The 26,440-nt window shown below is 39.7% G+C and overlaps 1 protein-coding gene across 2 annotated transcripts; it reads right to left on the bottom strand.

Moving 5' to 3' along the window:
- On the bottom strand, window positions 1-26,440 carry LOC146304577 (uncharacterized). Of its 2 annotated transcripts, XM_084713721.1 has the most exons (4): window positions 26,186-26,440; window positions 8,259-8,447; window positions 5,663-5,948; window positions 1-3,872 (listed from the first exon to the last, which is right to left on the bottom strand). In XM_084713721.1, exons 3-4 carry the CDS (start codon window positions 5,943-5,945, stop codon window positions 1,924-1,926), a joined length of 2,232 nt encoding a protein of 743 aa, XP_084569847.1. In that variant the 5' UTR covers window positions 5,946-5,948; window positions 8,259-8,447; window positions 26,186-26,440; the 3' UTR covers window positions 1-1,923. The 2 variants fall into 2 exon arrangements, with proteins under 2 accessions (XP_084569847.1, XP_084569848.1); XM_084713722.1 differs by lacking the exon at window positions 26,186-26,440 and having other exon boundaries at window positions 8,259-8,740.

Raw genomic sequence — 26,440 nt, forward strand, 5'->3', positions numbered from 1 at the left:
TTTTTCTTTCTTTATTAAACCATTATCTAACCAATCAAAGCAACAAAGATCAAAATTCACATACATTAGGCACAGTTTCCCATTTAATGCTGTGCACCATTGTCCAAAGTGAAGAAAAAAAGAAAGAGAAAAGTAAAACTAAATTGCACATCCACAGTTTGAAGAAATAAAGTACAAAAAAAAACAAAAAAACAACTGACACATGGTGGAATGAATGGGTATGAGCATGAACATAGTTTTGAATATTTGTGTATGCTGTGTTCTGTATTTTTGAAAGAATTCCGTCATTTACTGTCAACACACAAATGAACACAATCCCAAGTAATCAGTAGTCAAACAAATAAATTACAGAGAATACTGACAAAAACCTTTCAAAGAATTAATATTTATTACAAACAAAACAAGACAAATCGTGACATCAAATGGTCAGACGAAAAGAACCAAATCATAGTTCAACTGCCAAACTGTAAGCAATTTTTAGGTTCTGTTCTGGACTGAGAATTGGTATGAAATTTGATTTAAATCAATCACCCAAATGGTTATTTTGCTATCTGATGAATATGTAAAAAAAATCTTAAAATTTTGTTGTATTATTCAGCTTAATTTTCAAATAACCTAACAAAACTAACAATAACTTATTAACTGTATGACGACCCCAAATACATAGCCCAACATTATGTAATGATAGCTGTGAGTAAATGCATTGTACATTGAAACTAATAGGTTCTTATGTGCCCAGTATACAGTATATAACTGTAAAGCAAAAAGTAGTGAAAACTGAATACAATTCTGCAACACAAAGCCTTATTGTTCCAGTAATTTTTCCAGCCATGTCATGATATATTGCGTGTGGACGGATATAAGAATAAATGCACAATGTAAACATACAAGAATTATGACAACTGAGACATTGGGTAGTGCTTTTTAATCTCTGCAAGCCACTACCCAGAACCCTTATGAGAAACTTTGCTTCTCACATATCATAGTCAATGACTGAGGCTCCATTGATGTTTATAAATACAACGATGTATGTTGCCACTGAAAAGAATATTCTCCCACCACTTGTAAACCATTCAACTTGACCTACACTGTACCTTTGAGACTGCAGTAGTTTTACCATAAACATGGTAAAATTTACCATCAATATGTCATTAATGTCACCTTTCTTTATACCATTGACGTATATAAAGATGGACAAAATGACAGCTCCCCAAAAGTGAAGCCAAAGCATCTTTATTGCCCCCTGGTGGCTGGCTGCAGTTTTGGTTATAAATCCCACCCCCTCCATTTTAGCAGAGGGGAGGGCAAGCTAAAAACTTACAGTACAATTAAAATAAATTTTTCCCAAAGACCATCTCTGTCATTTTAGGTAGTTCTTATCACACTGATGTTCTAGTGTTCCTTTCTCTGGTAAGTTTGGTTTTATTTAGTTATTTGATACTATAAAAAGTAAGTACTACAGGACATGCTTCATGCAGTTTTGGCAAAAACACAGCTCAGTTAAGTTTGGGCACAAAAAACACCTGAGCAGGTTTAGGAACAAAATACAAATGTGTTGGTTGAGGAATAGATCTTGTTTGATTTCAGATTTGTACATCAATCCAGGAAGTTATCTCAGTGTGTCATGTAGCGAAGTGGGTGTGCCATGTAATAAAGAAGGTGTGTTTTGTAGTCTGAGAGGACACATAAACTCTTCTCATAAATATGGGGCTTCACATCATGAGAGTCAGGCGGGTATATGGGCTGGAACTCAACATCATGTCTTCAACCCGATCACTACTGCACTGGCTCTGGCTCCAAATGACATCACCAGATGGCAGTGCTTGAATCTGGGATATTTTGGCTTCATTTTTGTATAGTATAGTGGGAGGAAGTGGAGATGCACTGTCCATCTTTACACAGCCAATGGTTTATACACATTTCTTACATTGGGTACAGTAAGTATCCAGAAAATGTGGAGTGGACATACTGACCAGCATAAAGTCCTGCAGCCTGGTCAGATGGCAGCTGTAAATGCACAGTGTCTCCTTTTCGTAATGGCAGCACAGCACTCCCTGATGCCTGATCCAGCAAGCCCTTTTTGTATTCATCATATGTATACATTACTGGCTCATCATTCTTCATTAGTGCCACCCACACATTACCTCCTTTGCAGTGGACATGGTAAGCAAAGTAGTAGATCCCTGGTACGCTACAAGTGAAAATGCCAGTTTGGGGATTGTAGTCCTGATTGCCATTGTGCAGGAGCTTGTCAAAAATGATAGGAGAGCCAACAGGAGGGAATGGATTTGTGAGCTTAGCTGTGAATGCAGGCATCTCTAAGGCAGTTCCACCAATGTCACCTCCATTCTTCTTGTAACCTTGTTTTTGGCCATTGTATGGGCCAGTCACAGGGAGGATCTGTCCAAGGTCAGGAGATGTAGCAGGAAGTCCTGGAGGACCAGGGGGTCCAGGTGGTCCTGGTTGCCCTGGAAGTCCAGCAGGGCCACTTGGGCCAGGGTTACCTTGAGGACCAATGTGACCAGGGAGTCCTGGCTTTCCCTCACCAGGATATCCAGGTTTGCCAGGCAAACCTGTTTCACCCTTTGGTCCTGGCAGCCCAGGAGGTCCAATTGGCCCCCCTGGTCCTGTAAGCCCTGGAATACCCTGTGGTCCCTGTTGGCCTTTGTCTCCAGGTTGTCCTGCCTCGCCTCTTGGTCCAGGTAGGCCTCCACCCCCAGGGGCACCAGGTAAACCCCTAATACCAGGTTCTCCTTTGGGGCCAATGGGCCCTTGAAAACCTCTTGGTCCTGGTTGTCCACCTGCTCCTGGTAAACCTGGCTGTCCTGGAAGGCCTGGAGGTCCTATGTCACCCTTCATTCCTGGATATCCTTGTGGTCCCCCAACACCATCCTCTCCTTTTTGACCTGGGAAGCCAAGACTACCAGGAGGCCCTATTGGACCAGGTGGGCCAGGCATACCACTTGGACCAGTGGGACCAATGACCCCAGGAAGCCCCCCATGACCTTTATCACCTTTTAGGCCTGGAGGTCCAGGGAGGCCAGCATGTCCCTTGTGACCCTTGGGTCCTGGAAACCCTGGTTTACCATAGCCTGGTAATCCTGGACCCCCTGGTAAACCAGGAGGGCCTGGTTCCCCTTTCCCTCCAGAGATCCCTGGTTGCCCTCTGAAACCATCTTTTCCTGGTTTTCCAATTCCTGGCAAGCCTGGTGGTCCTGGTGGACCTGGTTCACCAGGTTGCCCTGCCAGTCCTGGCTCTCCAGAAGGACCAGGTTTCCCTGGTATTCCTGGCTGTCCAGGGAGACCATTCAGACCAGGTTTACCAACCCCAGGGATGCCCACTTGTCCAGGTGGACCTGGTGGTCCATTAGGTCCTTTCAAACCCGGCAAACCAGGCAGACCAAGTCCTTTGTCTCCCTTGAGGCCTGGAGGACCAGGAAGCCCAGGTAGACCTTTCTGGCCAGGCTCCCCTAGATGACCTGTCTGCCCGGGTAGCCCCTGAGCTCCTGGTTTTGAAATCCCAGGGAGTCCAGGGGGGCCTGGCAGCCCTGGAGGCCCAGGAAGTCCAGTCGGTCCTTCAGCACCACCCGGACCAAGGTCACCTTTTAATCCCGGTATTCCAGGTGTTCCAGGTTTTCCCGGTAATCCTGGCATGCCAGGTTTTCCGATTCCTGGATAGCCCTGTGGGCCAGGAGGCCCTGGCTTTCCTGGCAACCCTGGCAATCCCTGGCCTGGTAGCCCAGGTGGTCCTTGAGGTCCTGGCGGTCCTGTTGGTCCTGGGGGGCCCTGAACTCCCTGTGGACCCTCTCTGAGACCTTCTACACCAGGACCAGGTGGAGGTGGACCTTTAGCTCCTCTGGGGAATGTTTGTCCTGTAAATAAAGGGGGAACATTTGGTCAGTAGAGGTGGATATTCACAAAATTAATCAGCACTGATCAAGAAAATGCATTGCATTTACTCCTGATATGATCTGATTTATTTGGTCACTGAGTTGACATGAACATCTAAATGTGGGTAACGACCTTTGGTGTTGTCAATATCTGAAGGCACAAAGGTCAAATGCCAGAGCAGCAAGCCAAATAACAATGAATTTAACTTATGTGTACATTATTTTGATATATATAGTCATTATTTTGAGAATGTTTCTCTTTATAATATTTTACATGATCTTCTTTTTTCATTACATTGATAGTAATGGGCTTCCATAGAGAGAGCCAGTGCATCATGGTTAGCAGCACAATGAAAGACATCTCATAGAGGAGAGGAGCATGTATAACCCAGATCTAGCTGTTTGTCGATGTACAGTGACTCCAGCCCACAGTGTAAATCAGAGAATTGTGGAGTATCCTTAGGCTTCATGATTAAAGAAAATTTATATCACATCAACACTTCTGTCTGTATTCACACGCTCCCTTTCTCATGCTTATGGGAGCACTTTCTCTCTTGCATGCTCTCTCTTTCTGCTGTAAGTTATCACACTTAAATAGCCTGGTGGGTTTCCAGCGACTCATACCAGGCTCCAAATCTAATCCACCTCTGGTTATATGCAGAGCGTTTCATTTGATGTTGCCCAATCAGAATCGCAGCAAAAGACAAACTGTATTGTCTGAGTGTGGGGGCGAAACATCATGGCCACTGTGGCCACAGAGCATAGAACTTTTTGAGGGGCATAAAGCTAAACTGAGAGGGCATGGCAGCCATGGCCATCGTTGCCACTGTGAAATTTCTGCCATGGTTAGGTTTGTGGCTTATGCCAGCCCACTCAGTATTTGCAGTGATGGTGATAAAGTGTAAATATACAACTGGATTAAAAGCAAGCCTTCGTTGAATCAATATTGCAGGAACTTTGTGTAAAAATGGCTAAAATAACTAAAGGGGACAATAATTTTTGACACTGGTCCAGTATTGAGGGAGAGCACTGCAGCCGGCAGAACTGAGCTATAACATAATCCTTGTGTAGCTGTGCACCGTCAAAATAATTAATTTACCAAGCTAGATGTGAAAATATCCTGGCCCTGTTCCTAACCACTGCCTCTCTGATATTCAACCCCCCTCTCACTCCTCTCCTGATATTTTATCATCTCACTTAGTGAATTACAGGTTTACTTTGACCCAACCAGAACTGTGGATTGTTGAAGCAAAGGACGAGCAAGACATTTGTGGCAAGTTTTATTTTGTTTCTGTCGGGTTTAAAGATAACAATAATGACATCTCAGTAGAGATCCTTTCCATAATGTTGCCAGATGCTTAGAATAACAATCTGAGGCTGTTAGGGGCAAAAACAGGTCCTTTTAGTGGGCATACTTTGATGGTATGCGTTTGTCCTGAGGGTTTACATAATAACTCAGTTTCCTTTCTGCTGGCTGCAGCACCCACCTTCAATACTGGATCAATTTCAAAAGCTGTCATCCACATTAGTCACACAAACACAAAAATTGGGGAAAATAGGGTCCAGGTTGAAAAATACCAAAGTTACCCTTTAAATTATTTAATAAAAACAACCAGTAATGTGTCAGAACAGAATACATATTTGTTAAATTGTTGTAGTCATTAGAAGGTCAAAAACTACTAGGATTGCCCTTTTATTTAATCAAACATTAAGTAAAAGTATTATTATACCAAGTATTTGACAGGAATTTCCCAATAAGAAGTTGACCTTACCTTTGCTATCAGTCAGTGGCCTCTCTTTGCCCATTTGCAAAGGCAGCTGAGGAAGCTCTTTCCCATACTGAGGCAGTAATGGCACTTCTTTGCCATAAGGCAGGTGTGGCATCTCGTTCCCCATAAACTGTTGCTGAGGATACCCTTCATTGTACTGTGGCAAGGGCTGGTGCTGTTGAGGCGGCTGTTTGTGTCCATAATATGCCCCACCATGAGCCAGTTGTAGTAAACACAGCTGTAACGCTGTGACGAGTAGGTACAAATGGAGGGGTACAGCCACCATTTTCTGCAGGGGAGAAGAAAATAAGTAAAAATGTAACTGTCTGTAGACAGATCTCCTTACAGCTCACTAAACCCAAAATCAGCCTCTTTAATGCCACTCCATGAATGTAGTTATTTGTTTGTCAGTCGCTTAGTAGGATGTTCCTAAAACTTATCAACAGATTTCATACATCCTGGTATATTTTGGCACTGCTGGCACAGCTCCAAGAGCCATCAACACTGACTAGATATGCACATGACAAGTGCCCAGTTAACATCATCTGGGCTGCTTTGTTAGCCTGATTGAAAAACAAAAATAAAACAGATCCTGTAGGTCATAATAATGAGAAACTTTTTGTAATTAATGAGAAAATTTCTCAAAACAAGCACACTATTTCAAAATAATGGATTAGCAAGTCAAATAATGAGATAGTGCCCAAAATAATCATTATTTTGACAAAGTCTCTCATTCTAATCACTAAAAGGAGTCGCTCATATTAATCATTTATCATCCAGGAGTCCTGCAGTATGAAATCTGCTCCTTACACCACTATGATATACTGCCATGTCAGTCCATGACCAGCAGGCTGTGCTCTTCCCTCTTGCAGCTGAGTCCAGAAATGATTTCAAAAGCCAGCACACCGGGTCTTATGAAACCCACTGCGGAAAAACCAAAAAAGAAACAAAAACTCCACTGCCTCTCGTCCTTCCTTCCTCTTGTTTACACATCTATTCAAACCTGCTGTGTAAAAGCCTCTGAGTCTCATATCCTTGAGGTGAATTACACGGAGCACACGCTGCTAAAACATATATCGTAATTAAGAGGCCCCACAGGGGACGTGGTCACTTTTGAACATAATCCTTAATCCTTTAAACATGTCTGCGCTAAAGAGATCGGCTAAGTGCTGCCAAGAGCACGGTGTGAAAATAAACGGCGATGGGTGAATGTATGTTTTCCTCCGCTGAGGTATTTGTGTGTCCTGAAACAGTCCAAAAGAGATCAAAGTTTTTGAAGAGCTGGAATAATGGAAATAAGACTTGCTTACATTTTTTCTGAGCAATTATCTTAAAAAAAAAAAAGTAAACTAAGTAGAATATTTTTAGCACACATTCATCTGCACAAACTATGTTACTGATAACATGGCATGAAAGAAAGCAACAAAAAGTAGACATCAGAAGGTGAATGTTATAGTGTATGAACTTAAAAGTGCAAAATAATCATAGTAAACAGGGCAGTAGCTTCTACTGAAGAAACAGCATTAATGTATGATATTTTCAGGGTTTTAATCAAACCATTAGGGGAGACTGGGGGCAATTGTAACTTTGTTAGGGCTACACTTCCCTTAAAAACTCACAGACTACTTGAAAAACACTAGTCATTTTTTGATATTAGAAACACATATGTGTGCACTAATTAATAACACAATTCTCGTAATGTTATTTATTGTTCTGTAAAGTGGAAATTCTTTTAGATGTCAGCCATCATATACATTCAAAGCAAAAGGCTATTTCTGTTTGACTGCACAACTATTCTAACAGTGACTAGATTTTCCATCCATCCATTTTCTTGTGGTTACCAGGAGTCAGGTAACTAGATTTTAAGTAATCCTACATTTAAATGTAGTGATATATTGTCACTTTCTGTCAGAAAAGTATTTCAACCCCAGACAGACAGTGTTACAGTCTTGCAGCCATGATAAAATCTCATCTGCAGCACCTGTGTTAGCACGGTTTGTTCAAGTTAATTTTTACCCAATAACCTAGAGATAAAATGGATGTAATCCATCTGAACTTTAGACAGCAGAAGTACAATACTGTCAATCCAAAAAGTAACTTTTAGACTTCTGCTGAGGTGGAATGATCGTGCTCCTGTTCCACAGATATAGACAGAGTCATGCTGAGCATGTGCACACTGTCAAGGGTCATCACTCTCGCTTGTTTCTGATAGGAGGAATTGAGTGTGTTTTAACTGCCCCTGTCTCTTTTTGCCATTACTGAGTTTAAAGCTGATTGTCTTTGAAATTAAATATCTTAAATATTGGGTAACTGATTAATTTATTCAATTTTAATAGCTACTTTACTGTCAACAAACATTTGAAATGTATTAATAATGGTTATTTTTTAAGTGTAAAGGGGCTTTAAACAACATTTAGCTCATATTTTCAGGAGATTCAACACTAACAATTATATTTTCATTACACTTCAGAATTTGAAATGATGAGTTGAATAAAATGACCTAAGTTTTTCTAAATATTTGGTTAAATTCTTGTGAGAAGTTTGAACAGTCACTACTTGAAAATTTCTTTGGTGGTTGCGAAACAACAAGTTCTCTTACTTTCAGATTTTTTCCTCCTCTCAAAACGAAGGTCGTCGTTCCCTCTGGCCGGCTGCACCTCCTTCGTCTGGTTTCTCTTCCACTTCCCCTCAACTTTTACGCTGCTTTTCTGGGTCTTGTCCAAGGCATGAGTGGGACGGTGGCCATGCACGGTATCCAGCCAGGTGTTCGCTGCAGTCCTGCTGGGCCCTGTGAAAATATGAATGTCAGGTTGGATGAATGTCAGGTGGTGACCTTTCGCAGAAGCCTGGGGTTTGTAACACTGCGCTGCCATCTCCACCTGGTAGACATATTTTGGCCTTGATACAGTTATGCTGAGACACACCTCTTTCCCTGAGGAATGTAGGGAGGGACGGGGGTATTAAAAATAAATGTATCAGAACAGCAATATCATAAAACTGTATCTTTGCAGCTTGTCTGGAGCTAAGTATCAGCATGAAACTTCCTGAGAAGTCTCAGGCTATAGTGTATATGAGATAAAACCTCATATAAAAGACATAATGATCATGTTTAATCCACTTTTCTTCCCTGTCACACACATCTGACTAAATTTAGAGGACTCTCAAGGTAAAAGAAACTATTATATAATGTATAGATCCAGCACCATGGACAGAGCCTGCAGACACTGTCTACATAATGAAGTGTGTACCCACTGCCTCTGACCTCTGCTTGTTTGCAAAGCAGGTTTATAAATACAAGGAATTTGCCGTGGTGACTGGTGCATAACAACAAACATACTAAATGGAAAAATATGAAGAAAAATAAAAAGCAAGTACTGCAAGTCAAGAGACATAACAGAAGATTGAGAATAAAATGTTAAAAATGTGTTATTTAAATGAAAAAGCCATACAGTTTTTTGTCACAATAAACAGTGGTATTAAAATTGGCAGCTGTCATACTTTTTACATTTCCTTAGTTACGATATTGAATTCTAATGTAGTGTTATTTAGAAAATTATTATATCAAGTCCCATGAATATCAGGACTAAAGTTTGTGAAACTATAACAAGCATTTGTTCAACTAAAAACACCCTTGTTTTCATTCCTTTAAGGGTCACTGTAACTAATAATAATAATAATGATTGTGACAACAATAAACCATATACAGTGATTTTTTTCTGAGACAGTAAAGGTACCTGAAAGTGTAAAAGTTCACAGAATACTTGAAATGTGCAAGATAGTAATACATAAAAAAAAGATGCTGATATTATATTATTTATTATTTTTTATTTATCACATCACATCATATGCTAAAGATGCATTTAAAACAGCCATGATACTATATTGCTTTGTTTTATTTAATTTATTTCTTATTTTTCAGATATTTTTTTATTATTATCTTATAATCAGATATTATTCTTATTTTTATATTAATTTAACTTAATTTAATTTAATTTTTTTGTTTGTTTTTTATATCGATCTATATATTCTACTTGTATGATTTTTAGAAATATTTTTGTCTCACTTATCTGTTCTTTGTAATATTTTATATATACAGTATATGTTTCTTTTTAATTTGATATTTTTTTGTCTGTCTCATCTGTCTTGTGCATGTCCTTCCAGGGTGCTCTGTTGATTGCATAATTTGTCCTTTTAAAACGAAGCTTAGCTCTCTGCTGCCATATATACTATATATAAATATAAATATATATACTATATAAAAATGAGTGCTGCCTTTTTCCTCAGTTCCCTCTGTAGAAACAGAAATATAATATAGTAGAGAAAACAGGAAAGTAAATTTACAATCTTGAAATAAATAAATATAAACTGCTGTAGTAAAATAACAGCAAAAAGTATCCTTTAACAGGATCTTGCTCTAATCACCAGCTGCCACAGAGTTACACAGAGTTGTCAAATAATGAATGTTTTGTGAAGAAATTGGGTCAGTGAGACGTTCCAATTTAAAAACTTAATTGAAAACAGCTTGTCAACAGACACAATTTGGTCATTTAAGTATTTTAATGCCACTTACAGCCGGACTGAAGATGCTTTTTAGGTTTCCTAACCCCCAGTACTGGAGCTAATTTGCTAAACATCTTTTTCAGATATAAAAGCAGCAAGGGATTGATCCTCACGTATTGATCTCCTAAATTGAACATGATTTCACACATGGCGATGTTAAAACTGATCACCGCTGTAGTCTAAACCCCGTGTGCTCCCACAATGCAACCTATTCTCTGCACACAAAGAAGGAACATATGCTTGGCGAGGAAACGAGACGACCTCCATAAAACAACAAGTCAGCAAAACAGAGGACGACAGAGCGGTGCTTTGAAACACATGTTCCCTCCGACCTCCAAGGATACATCAGTCTTCATGGCTAACAGAGACGCAGCAGCAGACAAAAACACGTCCAATCCATTTACTGGACGAGCAGCGGTAGGAACGGAGCTCATTTGGGGAGTTGGATGCAGCTTTTGGCAGAGCTGCATCTGTCTGAGACACATGTTTAAGGGTTAAGGATGTATTAACCACTGTGTCTGAGCTAAAGACAGGTCTATTTCTCTTCCCCAGACATTCTGCTGTGTTCTGAGACAATATTTTCTTATTTTGGCTTCGCACACAAGTTATCAATCACACTGAATAGAATCAGTTCGGACACTTTCACATTGCATAAAGAGGCTAATCTCCATAAACACAAATCTGCATGTGTTTGCAGATAAATAATTGTCTAAAATATTTGGTAGACAAATCTCGTCTGCACCTACACTGAACCAAAGCCTCCTCAAGTGTGATTGGTCAATACTACTCAAACTAAAAATAGAACAAGAACACTTCTAATATCAATATCTTGTCCCTTGCCAGCAATTATGCACACACGTAGTCTGAATTGATGTGCAGAATCTTTGGGTAATCTTACAGAGATTAGGTTTCATGCAGCCCTGACAGACTTCTCTAGCATGAGAGAGGATTCTGTACGAGTCTGTGAGGCAAAGCCGAGAGTGAAACAGTCTGACGAGTGGTAAAATCTGTATGCAAGTTAGTCCGTGACTTACAACTCTGTAGCTTATGACAGATCTTCGTTTTTTGAGCTGAAGTCTTTTCAAAGTCTTATCAAAACCTTCCGGTGCATTGTGGGCATTCAGGATTAATGTATTAACATTTTTATCAGCCAAGATCTTCTTGTATCTCGATTTTGGGAGCAGGAGCACAACGTTCAAGGCCAATTCAGTCTCCCATTTAAACATGAAAAAAACATAAACTCAAACCGGAGTGTGTTGTTTGACATTTTTCACACAGATCCAAGCAATTAAAACTGGAGACAACTGAACAAATAAATTACTTATTCACTTGAATGTCTCTGAGAGTCCATGGTTACTGCTTGTGAACTTCATACAACTACAGTGGTGAAAAACACTTGGTCCACTTAAATGCATCGACTGTATGCATAATAGAAGTGAAAACTTTCTGCCAGGCCAGTTTTTTCTTTATGAATCACTGGTCTGTAATGGACTTGAAGTTTTAATTATCAGATTTTCTCTCTGCTCAGTTTTACTCAATTTAATTTTTCTCTCAGACAACAGGTATAGGAATTAAGAGGAAGACTTATATTGACCATGGTCATGTTCAACTAAAATCAATAAAAAAAACACCCTCTTATCTCTGGTTATTGATTTTAAGCCGCCAACTTCACATCTGGCTATACATAAACTAAAAAAATATCAAACACTAAGTTCTTAAATATTAAGTTTACTGATTTAATTCCCATTTTTGAGCCCTTAATTAAACTTCAGGAGTAGAGCATTTTGTGTGAAATGTTTTGATTGAACTTTGTGAGAACTGAGTCAAAATAAAAAAGGAGGAATAATAAAGTATTAACAGCACCACAAACATTCATTTTTTATGTGTTTTTGCGTCCGGCTGCCAGCGAAGAATCTCAGCTCAGCTAAATACACAAACATGGTGTTTGTTTTTGAATAACAGCGGTTGAAACAACTGGAACAATTTCATGGTATTTGTACTTATAATATTTCCATTGGAGCATTACGCCTGAGTGCTTCTTACAAGTGAAAGCAAATACGCTATTTACTCCAACGTAGCTACCAATTACTTTGAAGAGAGAGGCTTTGATTACAGAAGGTCCATATCATCAGTCATCTTTGGGTTTCCAGACAGTGTAATGGGTGTCTGGACCACAGACTGAAGCTGGGAAAAGTATTGAATTATCAGGACATTACACTGTCTGCGTGTTTAGCTTTGAGTACGACATTTCAACACAACAAATACAGGTTTTTTTCCCTCAATCATCCGGTTCTGGTTTATTTCTGTTTTCCAGCACACAGGCTGCAGTGAAGTTCTCGTGTAGCTGCTTGGGGTCAGGTGGTTTAATCACAGGCCTGTTCAGGGGATTTAACAGGGGGGCTGCTTTTTCCAGCGCAACCATAAGGTTTCAATTATAACGTATTGATCAGGAAACATGCAGTGATGGGTCAAGATTTGTTGAGCTATTTGAAGTGGAAGAGGAAATTCCATATGATTTCTGATCTTCATGCAACAGCCAGTCATATTGGAAAAGCATCTTTCATTGTTTTTTGCTTTTGGGAAGCACTGGGAACTCCTTATCTTCTGCTAATAAGTACGAAGAAAGGCTGTTTTGCTTGGAACGGTCATTTCAAAGAGGTTGCCCACTTCAATTTGTGGATGGGAGAAATGGCGAACACACTACATCTGGAGAGACTGAAGGTCTGCGATGACGTGGGACCCTGTTTCAAAATATTCCAGGGCAAGGACTAAGCAAGGGATAATCAATGAGTAGCCGCTTATACCATGGTCAATGGCCAACAATGTGAAATAAAACCATTCACAGGTTTTTTTAGTGAAAGTTTTGACAGTTAGTTACAGTATGAGGTATGATTTTAAGATTTCTTTCAATCTATTTGGAGAGTAATTTTAAATAATGGGATGCAGCAGAAGAGAGAGAAATGTAGAACAAACAAAGAAAAAACACTGAAAAACAGCAGGACCACCACAGATGACTCAATATCCTCTGCAGCTCATCTGGCATTCTGCAGAAATAAATGGGGAAACTGCACTTTTGGTCTCTTGTGTGAAACAAAGTTATTCACTTTTTTTTGCCAAGAGTTAGATGAGAATATTGCCACCAATCTCATGTCTGTATGCTAAATATGAAGCTAACACTACCAGTCTTTTAGCTTAGCTTAGCATAAAAACTGGAAACGGGGAAACAGCTAGTCTGGCTCTGTCCAAAGGTAACAAAACCTCCCACAACCCAAAGCGTATTGACGACCTGAGAATTAGACTCAACAATCAGCTATATTTCACTAGAATCACTTACAAACTTTTTAACATTCAAATCAAAGTCCTGCCTTTGTTATGTCCCACCTGTCTTTCCTGTTTCGCTCTCAAACACATCACGATGCAGACTCTCAAAATCCCGTTTGATCTGAGCTTCAATCATTGAGTAAAATTTGTGGGTTTTATCTGCGTTTCTTGTCTTGGCTTGGTGTGATCACTTCCTTGGAAGACCTTTTTGAGATTAACAGAGGAAATGAAAGATTAATTTATCTTGAAGTTTCTGCAGGTTTGACCTTTGCAGACAGGGAGCCACAACTCTCTTGAGTGTTTACGGACTAGATAAAAAGATTGATTTTTTATTTATCTTGAGAAGGTTTTGAGACTCCCGACACATGATTTTGTATTGGTGTCTTTAATACAGACTTATCATACATCATAGATATGAACACATGACAAAATACATATTGATCGTGAATTATTGGCAGCTGGAAAACATAAAATTTCTTTTGCACTGTTACTGACAGGAACAAAAATCTCATAATCCCACTCCAACTCCCCACATCCTTAAATCCTGCTGTACACTCCTCGCATCTCAACAACAAAGAACGAACATTTTTCAGACAACATTCTCGCTTATTTATGCAGGATTCCGACTCGTGCGTGAACTCCACTTTGATGAAAACTCCTCAGACACCTCCACTCCCCCTCGCTTGATGACAATCCCATGCAACAAAGATCTCCCGCTCCAGAGTGGATGCTGGTGCCTCTGAACCTCCGGGCCAACTCGAACAACCACAGCCGGCTGCGCTTGGTGATGAGCCACAAGTCTTTTATCACCTCCAGCTTGGCTTTGAAAATAATCAAATTTCCATTTCTCCCCTGTGTTCCTCTGCTGACCGATTCCAGATGGGGGGACTCTACCGCTCGATAAACAAACCGTGAGGAACAGAGGCATGTCATTGCTTACAGATACGGGTGCCAGTCTTAATTGCTTGTGGTCAGGGCTGGCTTTTGTGTTTTAAACAGATTGCAGAGGGTCTTTCTTACAGTGAGAGCAGGCAGCGAACAGCGCCGCAGGACCAACTGTCAACAGGCCTAAATGAAGACACCTCAGAGCACGCTGCAACGATTTACAGTCATGTGCTAACAAATTGTATTATGATTCCAAATGAACCATCTTTTGCACTATTTTTATACCAAAAGAGGTGGAAGAGGTACTCAGATATTACATGTAGTAGTACTACAATGTATAAATACTCTAGCAGTTGTGAAAGTTCTCCATTCAAAGTTTTACTGAAAGCTATAGGCAGGATTGGAAAGTAACAGTAAAGTATTTGCATCAAACTATAAAGTACAAAACGTAAAAGTACTCAAAATGCAGAATAACATATGTGTTTTTATTACATATACTGCCATATATTTTGTATTATTAATCTAAAGCTACAAAGTAACAAGTAATTAATGCTGTCAAGTAAATGTAGTGGAGTAAAAAGTAAAAAAAGTAATAGTTCCGCCTGAATTATCATGTAGCATAAGTATAAAAGAGTAAATACTTCAAAATACTTACAGAGAAGTAAATGTGCCTAGTCACTTTCCACCACTGACTCATTGAAGAGTGTAGGTTCCATCACCTGTGCATCTAAAAGTTAAAAATCTGCTCAGTAAGAAGTGACTTTAATGAAGGAAAAAGTTCTAGTATCCGAATACAAACTGATCAAATTTAATTAAAACTTTGGCGTATGCTTTTGTTCAGAAATTCTACCCATGCACACTGCAGTTCGGTGCAAACAGCCGTGTGATTGAACCACCAACCCGACAATCACTGGCCCTGCTGCTGTATCACCTGATCTACAGCACAGCAAACCCAAGAACAATACAGATGTTGTTCTCTTTTACCGGCTCCACTCCTCTTTTTTTATCAGCTGTTGCTGAAACTGTATTTTTTTTGTGTGTGTGTGTTTGGTAACTTTTTTGACGAACGAGCCTTCTTGACACTTTGGACCGCAGACCTTTCAAAATAATGCAAAAATCGTGTAACTCTTGTGTCAGCGCAGTGTGAAAACCCTCGTACACACACACAGGAATGCAACGATCAGCTGACAGAAGGAGGCACAAGCGCCAAGACAACATCTGGGGAACGCACCTGTGTGTGTGTGTGACTATTTGCATGTGTGTGTGAGTTGTTGTTACCTAACCGTTATAAGAAAAACACTCCACCTCTGCACTGATTCTCTTGGGCGACTATCTGTCTGATTTCTGCAGGCGAGTCACAGGAGGTTTCCTGAGGTCAAAGTAATACATTTAATTCACATTTTTGATCAATTTTTCAAGCAAAAATGCCCCAAAATACCTGCTTCCAGGTTCAAATGTGAAGATTGCCTACTTTTCTTCAAACTGAGCTGCATCAATTAGTCGATTAAATGAATGATGAAATGATTTTCCAGCCTCTCAAATGTGAATATTTTCTGGTTTGTTTAGTCCTCTGTGACAATAAACTGAGTACCTCAGAGCTGTGGACAAAACAAGACATTTGAGGACGTCAGCTTGGGTTTTGGGAAACACTGCTCAACCTTCTACAAACTTTTTTTGACATTTTATGGACAGAAAAATGCCTCCGAATTTCTGCTTCCAGCTCCAGATATGAAGATCTACTGCTTTTCTTCCTGCAATTAATAAATCAGTTGCCAGCTGTTAAATTAATGGCCAACTATTTTGGTAATGATTAATCGTTTTGGATCATTTTAAGGAAAAAATGTCCAAAATATCTGATTTCAGCTACTCAATTGGGAATATTTTGTGGTTTCTTTCGTCCTCTGTGACAGTAAACCGAGTATCTTTGGTTTGTGGACAAAACAAAATATTTGAGGCCGTCATCCTAGGCTTTGGGAAATACTGATCAACATTTAACAACCTTTACTGACATTTTATGGACCAAAAATTCCTCAAAATTCCTGCTTTCAGGGCACCCCTATAGAATGTGCTCCCCATGTACTGAGGCTGTTGGTCCTCTGCAGCGGCTGCTGGTTTGATTCCTACCTGCGGCCCATTTCCTGCTTGTCATCCTATGTATATATACATATATATCCTATATATACACACATATGTAAGGGATAATATACAGCGACCAGGTCATTATTGTGAAATAAATCCAGACTGGGTGCAGAAAATATCTTGAATCATCCTGAAGGGGGTTAAAATAAGCAATTTGTAGAGATCACCTTGAAGTCTAGGTTAGGATGAGGAGCAGTTTTTACATTTTTATGACATTTTATAGACAAAACAATTAGTTGTATCACTGCTTATATCTTAAATATACAATGTAAAATGATTCCCTGCCTGTATTTGTCTGCAGTTGATGTTAAGTTATCACTTTTATAGACATTCTAGCACAGTCTGCACACTGTGAGACCAACATCCTCTATTAGATATCCAAAAATGAACCCGTAGTTTTTGGAATCATATTAAAACAAGCGACCCATTCTCATTTTCTTACACAGCCCTGTGCTGCAAGGAGTTGAACCCACAAAAGAGTTCACTCTGCCAACTTGTCCTGAAGCAAGGTGAACCGTCAACGTCCCCGATCATTACACCACAACCACGTCGGCCTCAGGACACACGCGCTCAAAGAATCACCAAATTATAATGAGCAAAAAAGGAAAAATACAGATTATTGGACAGAGCCAACAAAACGGCAACCTACTGGACCACAGTGTCTGACAAAAAACCCTGACTAAACACAGACTGAGTGAACACAACCTGACAGCGGAGGTAAGTCCACACAGACTGACCTGCAGCACAGAGAGCAGAGTTGACCAGGGTACAACTGAAACAGTGTGTCATTATTATTTATTTTGTTTACTATATAAAAATTTGCATTAATATGCTTTGGCATGAATTGAACTGTAATCTTTACACTTAATTTTTGCACATCAATATCTTGCACAATCTGTGCAGCTCTTTCATTTAAATAACATCCATATAGCAAATATTATCTTTTATTATTTAAATATTTTTTTATTGATGCTCCCTGACTTGCTTTCACCTTATTTATATTTTTCTTGTACTATATCAACTGTTATGCACCAGTAAACCTCATCAAATTCCTTGCATGTGAAACCAACTTAGCAGTTTCTGAATCCAGCAGTGAGGCTGGTGGGTCAACAGAGGGCGCCAAACCCCATTTCTGAATTGGATTTTCAATCCATCAATACTTGTATTATTAGAGAGTATTGTTTGCTGGTGTTTTCCACAGACTGGGTGGAGAGCTAAGTGTGCAAGAAAGAAGCAAATTATCCTGACAAAAACTGTTAAAACACTTCTGTGCAGTTAGATTTATTGTTGTTTTGTGTGTGTAATTAATACAGGACGTTGGTTTTGTGCATCACGCCTGCCATTTTTCCATCTACAGTCCAATCCGCAGAGGAACAACAGCCCCTCCGTGCATTATTCTCACAAACCACAAGTCATATTCTGATAATATTCTGGAGCTGAAGCTGTTTTTCTTCTCTGCCCTTTCTGTCTCCGAGCAGGTGATTTATCCCGCCTCAATCATCAAGTCACATTTTCGTTTCCCCGCACGGCTCACTATCTTGATGGGAAGGGAATATCGCACAGTTTTCTCAATGTAAGCTGAAAAATGAAGCAGAAAGTTCATGTCTGCTTCAGTTCCTCTCCAGACTATTTTGCTCTTTTTCAGCATTCCTTCACACCTACTCGATCTCTTTGCAGAGCGAAGGCCGGAGTCGCCTTCGGAGGCGTCGACAGCCGCCAGGTCAGCCGACCTTTAGGTGGATTGAAAAGCCTCATTTTTAAGGTGGCAACGCATTTCAGACTGATGCTCCAAATAACCAGGCAACCACAAAGGGAAGTAGCATCCGGATGAGTTTCAAGTTGGCAGCCGCAGTGTTTGCTTACTGCTCCTTTAACCTTTGACATACACATGCGTACATGCACATAATTGCACCTACACCTCCCTCCAAACCCCGCTCATTGACAGATTTTCCCTCCCCTACAGCTCTGGGAACCACAACTCAGCCAGCGTCTGGCCACAATTTTCATTTCAGGCGCAGATCGAGAGCAGGAGGAGAATTATTTTCCTATTAGCTTTGAGTTCTGTCAAAACATAGTATCTGGTGTCAGTGAACGGTGTTAATAGTGATGCAGAACCAGGAAGCACTTCAGGGGCCGTGTTACGAAAACTTCTTATCTGAAGTCTTAAGTAAAGATAGGAAGATTTTGATAGGATTTGTCCCAATTTGGTATTACAGAAGCAAATCATAACTAACTTTAGGAATTCTATCTTATCTTATCTCTGGTTAGGAAATTGAGAATATTCAATCCAACATTGCTTATCAACTTTTATGTTTGTTACCAAGCAACTGACTAAATTTTCTCGTCTTGCAGAGCAAAACAACTTCGTAATGGTTGTTTTTATTTTTTTTAATGTAATGAAACACACATTGAAACATTGAAAAACAATGAAGCAAAAACAACAGTGGGTTTTGGTAACATCTCTAGAGAAATCCAAAGATGTTCTTTTTGGGAAATTTCTAACAATGCTAACCTGGGAAATAAATAAAGGATGGGCTAAGATGGCAGGCACAGTCTCCACCAGCCTCCTCCATCCAGCATCCATCGTGTAAAAGCAATGGCAGCTATGGATTAAACAAGGTAGCTAACATTAGCTTTAGCTACTGTTAGTAAACACTTCTGTTAGCTACTGTTAATGAACACTACTGTTAGCTACTCTTATTGAACACTACTGTTTGCTAAACTTGCTAAACTAAACTTTGCTAAAACTACCATTAGCAACTGCTACCTAATACTACCTTTAGCTACTGTTTATGAACACTACTTTTAAAACAACCATTAGCTACTGTTAGCTAACACTATTGTTAGCTAATGTTAGTGACCACTACCTTCAGCTACTGTTAGCTAAAACTACATTAGCCACTGTTAACTAACACTACTGCTAACTTAAGTTAGGATAGGAACATTGACAGAGGAACTTGTCATCTGTAATGACCTTCAAGCCCTAACCAAAACAGCTAAGATAAGATTTGCAGGTGTCTGTGATGCGGGACCACCAGGTTTTTACAGTTATTCATGAGTTTAGAGAGGAAAAAGGCAATGGGAAGCGAAGGTGGGAAGAATGCACTCTTGAATCTGAACATATTTACTCTGAAGAGAGATGATTTTACATGACATGTTCCGCTATCTCGCTCAGCAGGAAGGAAACACTTGTGAGGCTTTTCAGATTTTTCCAGGTTTTCGCCTGAGCTTCATGCAGTTTTGCCATGTTTTTTTCTCGCTCTCTCTCATATTTGCACTGGCTCTCACAGGGACACTCCACTAGTGAATGATTATTTTTATAGGCAATAACAACGTTTGGCCAATAATCAGATCTGATCGCTTATACTATACTTAAACCACAGACTCCAGTGGGGAATTCTGCTGTTTGCAGCTGCATAAACAGATTTTGTGTACTGTGTAAATCTGAAAAGAACAGCTCACACTGTGCAACAGGCCACATGTTGTTTCCCTTCTTCTCTATGACTCTTTTCAATGAACAGTGGTAGAAAGTAACTTAGAACAATAACCATCAGTAACATGGATATAATGACTGAGTGGGTAAAGATAAATAATAGAGCAGCTACATCAGTCTGGTAAATTCAGATAAATTACATCACTTCACTGTAACGAAGCCTTTAAATCTAGTCTATATCTAGTCTCATATCACAATATTGTCACAATATTAATATACTGTACAGCCCTAACACCAGTGCTCCTACTGCCTCTCAAACTGGGTGATTAATTATTAATTATTAAATGAATCGTCAAATATTCTGGTAAATATTGACATTTGAGGACGTCATCTTGGACTTTTGTAAATGCTGATCGATATTTTTCACCATTTTCTGACATTTTCTACACCAAACAAGTATTAATCAATTAATCGAGAAGATAACTGACAGATTAATAATTATGAAAATAATTAGATAATAAAAATGCAATGATTTGCAAATGCAGTGCAAAGACAAGATATTTAATGTTCGAACTGATAAACTTTATTGTTTTTTGTGAGTATGTACTCATTCTGAATCAGATTGCACTGCATATTTACATAGATCCCTTGCTTTTAATAATTCTGTGCCTTAAGTAGCCTTTTGGATGCAGAACCTTTACATGTAAATGAGTATTTTTACATCATTTTACTGGTACTTCTACTTGAATAAAGGATCTGAATACTTCCTCCACTGCTGCCAATGAATCTGATGAGGGCACAAAAATGCACTGTTACAAACTGACCACAAATACCTCAGAAGATTTACAGCATTCTTAGACGAATGCTTTTCCACTTTCAGCGCAGAGGACTTCAAAAATAAAGTACAAGTGGGCAAATGAAGGCTTCCAGAGGAACAGTAATTGGTGAAATTCAGAGGTTCTTACAGTTTATTGCGAACAATTCCACTTTGATGATGGTTTCCCCAGAGCATTTCCTCACTGTGAACTCTACGTAATGCACAGACTTGTACGAGTGATCAGTCATGGAGGTTTTTGCAAACTTTCTGCTTTTTTTTTTTTTTTAACACGCATATCGATTTATTGAGATCATAAAATGGCCCGGGATCACTTGGGGCTCGCTGAAACATGCATGCATCGCCTGACCGGTGACAGTAATGGGATATGACGACAGTCCCGGGGAGCTTAATGTGTTATACAGTCACACCGTAAAATATGCCACTCAGAGAAAAAATACGATCCTCCCTTTCCCTACTGTCCAGATGTTTTTGCAGTGGAGTATTTACGAGGGATAATAAGAACTACGACTCTGTCTACTTAGGAGTTTAGATAAGATACTTTGCAATAAATCTGCAAAATTTAAAGCTGTAATTCCATAGTGGTGTTTAGAAACTAAACTGCAACACAAAGAGAGGAAAGCAGCTCATCTGAGACATTAATCACTTGCAGAAATGGGTCCAAATTGCCACGATTGCAGTCTGAAAGTGATTCATTTTTCATATTCTGAGACGTTTCTCAGGCTGCGCTGCTCTGCACGGTAGCAGGCAAAGCGTCTGGACCCTCGAATCACAGAAGCTGCAGCTGCTGTGGGATCAAGAGACACATTCCCTCTGAGCGACATAAACACTTCCTGTCCAGTAGGTGAGAACTGTGAAGGAGTCTGAGCTGCGACAAGGCCGAGACAGAAAATACTGTCAGGAGACATTAACAGAGGGACAAATGTCTAAAGTCACAGCCTGCTGACAGAGGCATCTGATTCGGTCCCTGAAAATATTTTCCTTCCTGGGGATTACAGCTCGCAGCTTTGACACAGGTTTGCTCCTGCAGCTTCCACAACAAACTTTATAAGAGACATCCACATCTGATATTAGAGCCTCCAGCTCCCTCTATGGTGGAAGCAAGCAACTGCAACCTAAGCACAATAATTTAGCTCTTAAAACACTTAATAAAATTGAGATTAAATGAAAAATGCCTACTGCAGCACTGTCAAAAATGTATATATGTCATGTCAGAAGGATTAAAATACAAAAATTCAGAATATCATTTGTTTTTAATATTATGAAGATTTGTTACAGACTCTGAGGATTTTATGGAGCACAGTGTTCTGGCACAGATAAGATTGTCATTAAGCTGCAGAAGCTTACAAATGTAGTTTTTTTTATATTTTTTATCGCAAATTTCTCCCACCATGGCAGCTGCATTCTCCGTCTGGTCGACTGGTTTAAAACAATAATCATTACAACGCAATCATGAAAACACATCAATAATACGCTTACATATTTCACAAAAACTAACAGAGTTTTTTAACAACTAAAGGCAGGAATTTTAGCCTAGATAAACCAGAATATTCAGATCAGCATGAAAAAGTCAATAAATGACCCAATAAAAGACCTTTGTTGTTGTATTTAACATCAGGGATTTACTCTAAAAAAAAGACACTATAGTCCTAGGCTGGATTACAAAGTCAGAAACAATGGAGCCAACAATGTAAAGCTACAGCACTAGTGTTGGCATGAGTTTAACATTAGCATTTCCTGCCCAGCTTACTTTGGGGCTAACCTGTCACTTTTCCAGACGTCCAAAGACCTCTAAGTTACCATTATGCAGAAACCTGAGCTTATCTACTCACTCACAGCTGAGTAAAGTAACCAGGAGCCTGATACTGGTGGTACACTTCCCACAACAAACTTGCTAGACTACGTCACTTACACAGGTTACCCACAAGGCCACCTGCCAGGGCTTTGACCACTAACACATGGTTCAGAGCAACAAAAAACAAAAAACCCCAGTTCGCCTCATCATGTAAATTCACTTTAAAGAATGACATACCATGTGTCACAGCTTTATTTATGATCCTTTCAAATGCCAATGGAATTTATTAGTGTATGGCAATTTTACAACTGCGTTCTCTCCTGCTTTACATCAGGATTAGGGTGGACATTGAACCCAATGACCAATGCACCAGTGCTTGTTGCTTTAATCGGTACATTTCCTAATCATTAGACTGTGCAAAATGAAAAAAATGTTGCTAACGCAAATCTTTTTAGGACAAATAATCAAACTCTGAATGGTCTGATAATATTCAATAAAACAGTCCATTACCTGAGTGACATTACGAAGGGAGCGATGCCCTGCTGTTTGCACTAATTTATTCATTTTGCCTTGAAGAAGTGAAGGATTTACAGTATCAACATGCTGTTTTATTAAAGAGATGGCAAGTGCAGTCAATTCGTGACAGGCTGATTGGTTTTGAAGAAACATTTTTCTTTTACTGGACAGCAAGAACTTGGAGTGGTGGAGCCTGTCTGGGGCCAAAACTCAGAGTTCACATGAGACGATCCAGCTACCCTCAGGCCCTTGGACACGAAAACACACGTACGCTCAAAAAATGACACAAATGTATTCGATTCCCCGACCAAAAGCTATAAATCTAACCTGATAATTTAGTGATTGGGCTCAGCTTCATAAAACATAAATGTACAGTTTTATATTCAGTGTAATCCAGATCATTACCCAAATTTCCCAGTAAACTCAGACTCCTGACTATAAGCTAAATGTTTGCTGAAGCTGGGAATCCATCTCCTCTTTCTAATATGGAAAAATCATGTAGTCATCGACAGACAAAACAAACAGCCCCCAAAAATGCATGAACGCATCATGGGAAGTCTGGTTGGTGCGGACATGATACCACCACGGATAAACCATCCATAAACTCTTCCACAACACTCAGGCACACACCAAAAGTGCCGCTTCATAACCCAAAACCGTGAAGATTTTCTTGATTTGAACTTTCCTGACCTCCTCACATCTGCAGAACGGTGTTGTGTGTGTTTCCACGGTGCTGCTGCTTAGCACTGAACTACAAAAATCCATAACAACATTTTGCTGATGGCAAACAGTCCCTTCAGTGCACCGAGGATTACACTACGAGAGTTACGGTAATCAAAACCTATCAGTGAGTTAATTGTACAACTTGTACAACCTCAACCATGTGAGGTTACCACATTTTCCCCTAATTAAGATTTTTTCTCAAAGAGAGGAAAAACAGGATCACTTTAAGAGCTGAAAGTTAGAAACAGCTGCTAGAAATCTAACAGTTTCTCTCATAAAAACCAACCTTTCTGGTATCTAAAGTTTTATTAAGAAGCTTATCACCTCGGCTCATCAGACAGGCCTGTGAAGCTCATTAACTGGAAGCACATTTCCACGTTTCTGTTGCATCAGAATATGGTACAGCAGCTCCTCTGACACATTCACACCCATTTGCAGGAGAAAACACTCCAGCAGCTTCACCCTGGACATGTTTAACATCGTGATAAATCCACATCAAGTGTGAAGCAGGGATTCTCAACTGTTTCTTGGCAGGTGCACTCAGATATACTGTGATCAAGTTATGCTGAGAGGATAAAGAGGCAAAAAATCTGGCTGCTTTGCAGCTTCAGGACAGAAGTATGCCTTTTAGAGCTATTGCATTATTCAAGCCATTTTAAAAGGGATAATTTGGATTATTTGAAGTGGTTTTGCATGAGGTATTTAGTGTGTTACCGAGAGTAGATGGGGTTGACACCCTCGCAGGAGTAATGGTGTAGGAAGCTAAACAATGTACTGCTGTGGACAGGGTCAGTAACAAAACAGATTTTAGCCCCCTAAAAACAGGCCCGCCTAACAAAATCAATATCAGTTTAGGTGCATGCTATATTTAGAATGTTTTCACCGTTTTATCTTGCCGTCAGACAGATTTTTCTGACAAGAATCTGCCGTTTTATGTGCCAAATACCACTCTGTCTCACTCAGCCAATCTCCATTGGCAAAAAGAGAGTTGCTGTTTGACCACTGCTTCGATTGGTTAGTTTGTTTGTGTTATTGTGTGACTTCAGTGAATCCGAACTAACACAGAGGTCACACATTAACAAACAAACTAACAGACTGAGGAAGTAGAAAACCTGCAACTCTTGTGTTCTGCGTGGTAAAACTGACAATATTTCCAATGGAGTCTGGTTGGTTTGGAGCAAGCAAAATTTGTTTTAAGTGATAGCAGTTTCCTAACAGAAAGGTCTTCCTGGCAGCAAAGTAGAGCAGTGAAAACATTCTAAATACAGTACACACCTAGACTGATACTTGTTATTTTAAATAGGCCTTTTTTTCGGTGGCTGAAATATGTTTTACTGCTGACCCCACTCCTCTCTGCTTCTCCAAACAGGGGGCATGAAAACTGCCATCTACTGTGGGGAGATTATCAATATGTACCTCATACAACACTTCAGAGAATCTAATCCATCCCTTTAAGTTTCATTTGCAATGTCTGTGGAGGATCCGTGTTCAGCAGGGGACACAAACTGAATCTAAAATCACACTCACTTCTGCATGATTTATGTATGTAGATAGGTAGAAGAAAAGTTGCCCATTTAGCCCAAACTTTCCAGCTCTGACTCATTACTCAGAGCCAACATCTTGAGAGAAATCCTCTTTCTAAAACTGACTTTTATCCATATTTATGTGCAATAGTTAAAACTACAATACCCTTAACAATGAAACCTTTTCTTCTTCAACCTTTGGATGAAAAAATGCCTACATTTTTCCTTCTGTGCTGAAAGACATGCAACTAAAATTTCTAAAATGTCAAGACATTCCATTAACTGGTGCTAAATCCTGTCAAGATGCTGCACCGTGCATTTATTTTAACAAGCTTAAGCCGGAGTTATTCTTCCCAGGTGTCTCTTTTGGAGTTTCTTTGCATTTGGAAAACTGTCAGACACTATCTGCAGAGACTTCTGTCAGCACAGCCTTCACAGCAGTGAGCTCTGTGAAGTAGGATGTCTTATGAAACATTTTGGAAGTCAATTTTCCTTTGCTCTCCATGTTCTTTTCCTCAAATGTAGTCCTTTGAATCACATGCCATCCCAAAAGTTATTCGTGCATTGTTCCAAAAAATTCAAACAAGAAATAGTTTGTCAGTTTTTCCCAAGAGAAAATGGAAAATTCTGCATTGCAGTCAGACACAACACATTATAAATCAAACCACAAGCTTGATCAGGCCTTCAAAGCTCCTCAAAAAAAAAAAAAAACAACAACAAAAATGCCTAAACATGGCGGCCATGCCAGCAAAAACATCATCAAATCCTGCTGTGCCAGTGGTGACGCATCACTTACCTTAGTGTGTGCTGCTGCTGAAGTATCACAAAGCTTTGAGGAGTTTGGGACAGACGCTGAACAGCAGCTCTTGGTGAGGGTTTGGCTTTTATCTGCAGGTGGGTGGAGCCGCACGAGCCGAGAGAGGAGAAGCACTGGATCTGTGCATGTATGTGAGAGAAGGAGGGAGGAAAACAGAAAAACCGATCTGTGTTAGAGAGAGAGAAACCACCACTGGAACTGCACACTTGCAGAAGTAGAAATTATTAGAGGCAG

Source organism: Lutjanus erythropterus, chromosome 24 (genome assembly GCF_056507025.1).
Source record: "Lutjanus erythropterus isolate fLutEry1 chromosome 24, fLutEry1.hap2, whole genome shotgun sequence".
In the NCBI taxonomy this organism is placed as follows: domain Eukaryota; kingdom Metazoa; phylum Chordata; class Actinopteri; order Lutjaniformes; family Lutjanidae; genus Lutjanus; species Lutjanus erythropterus.

Coding starts and splice junctions, on each gene's coding strand:
- LOC146304577 (XM_084713721.1), bottom strand. CDS start 5,945: ATGGTGGCTGTACCCCTCCATTTGTACCTACTCGTCACAGCGTTACAG. Junction 3,873..5,662: donor GCCACTGACTGATAGCAAAG/GTAAGGTCAACT, acceptor CTTTATTTACAG/GACAAACATTCCCCAGAGGA.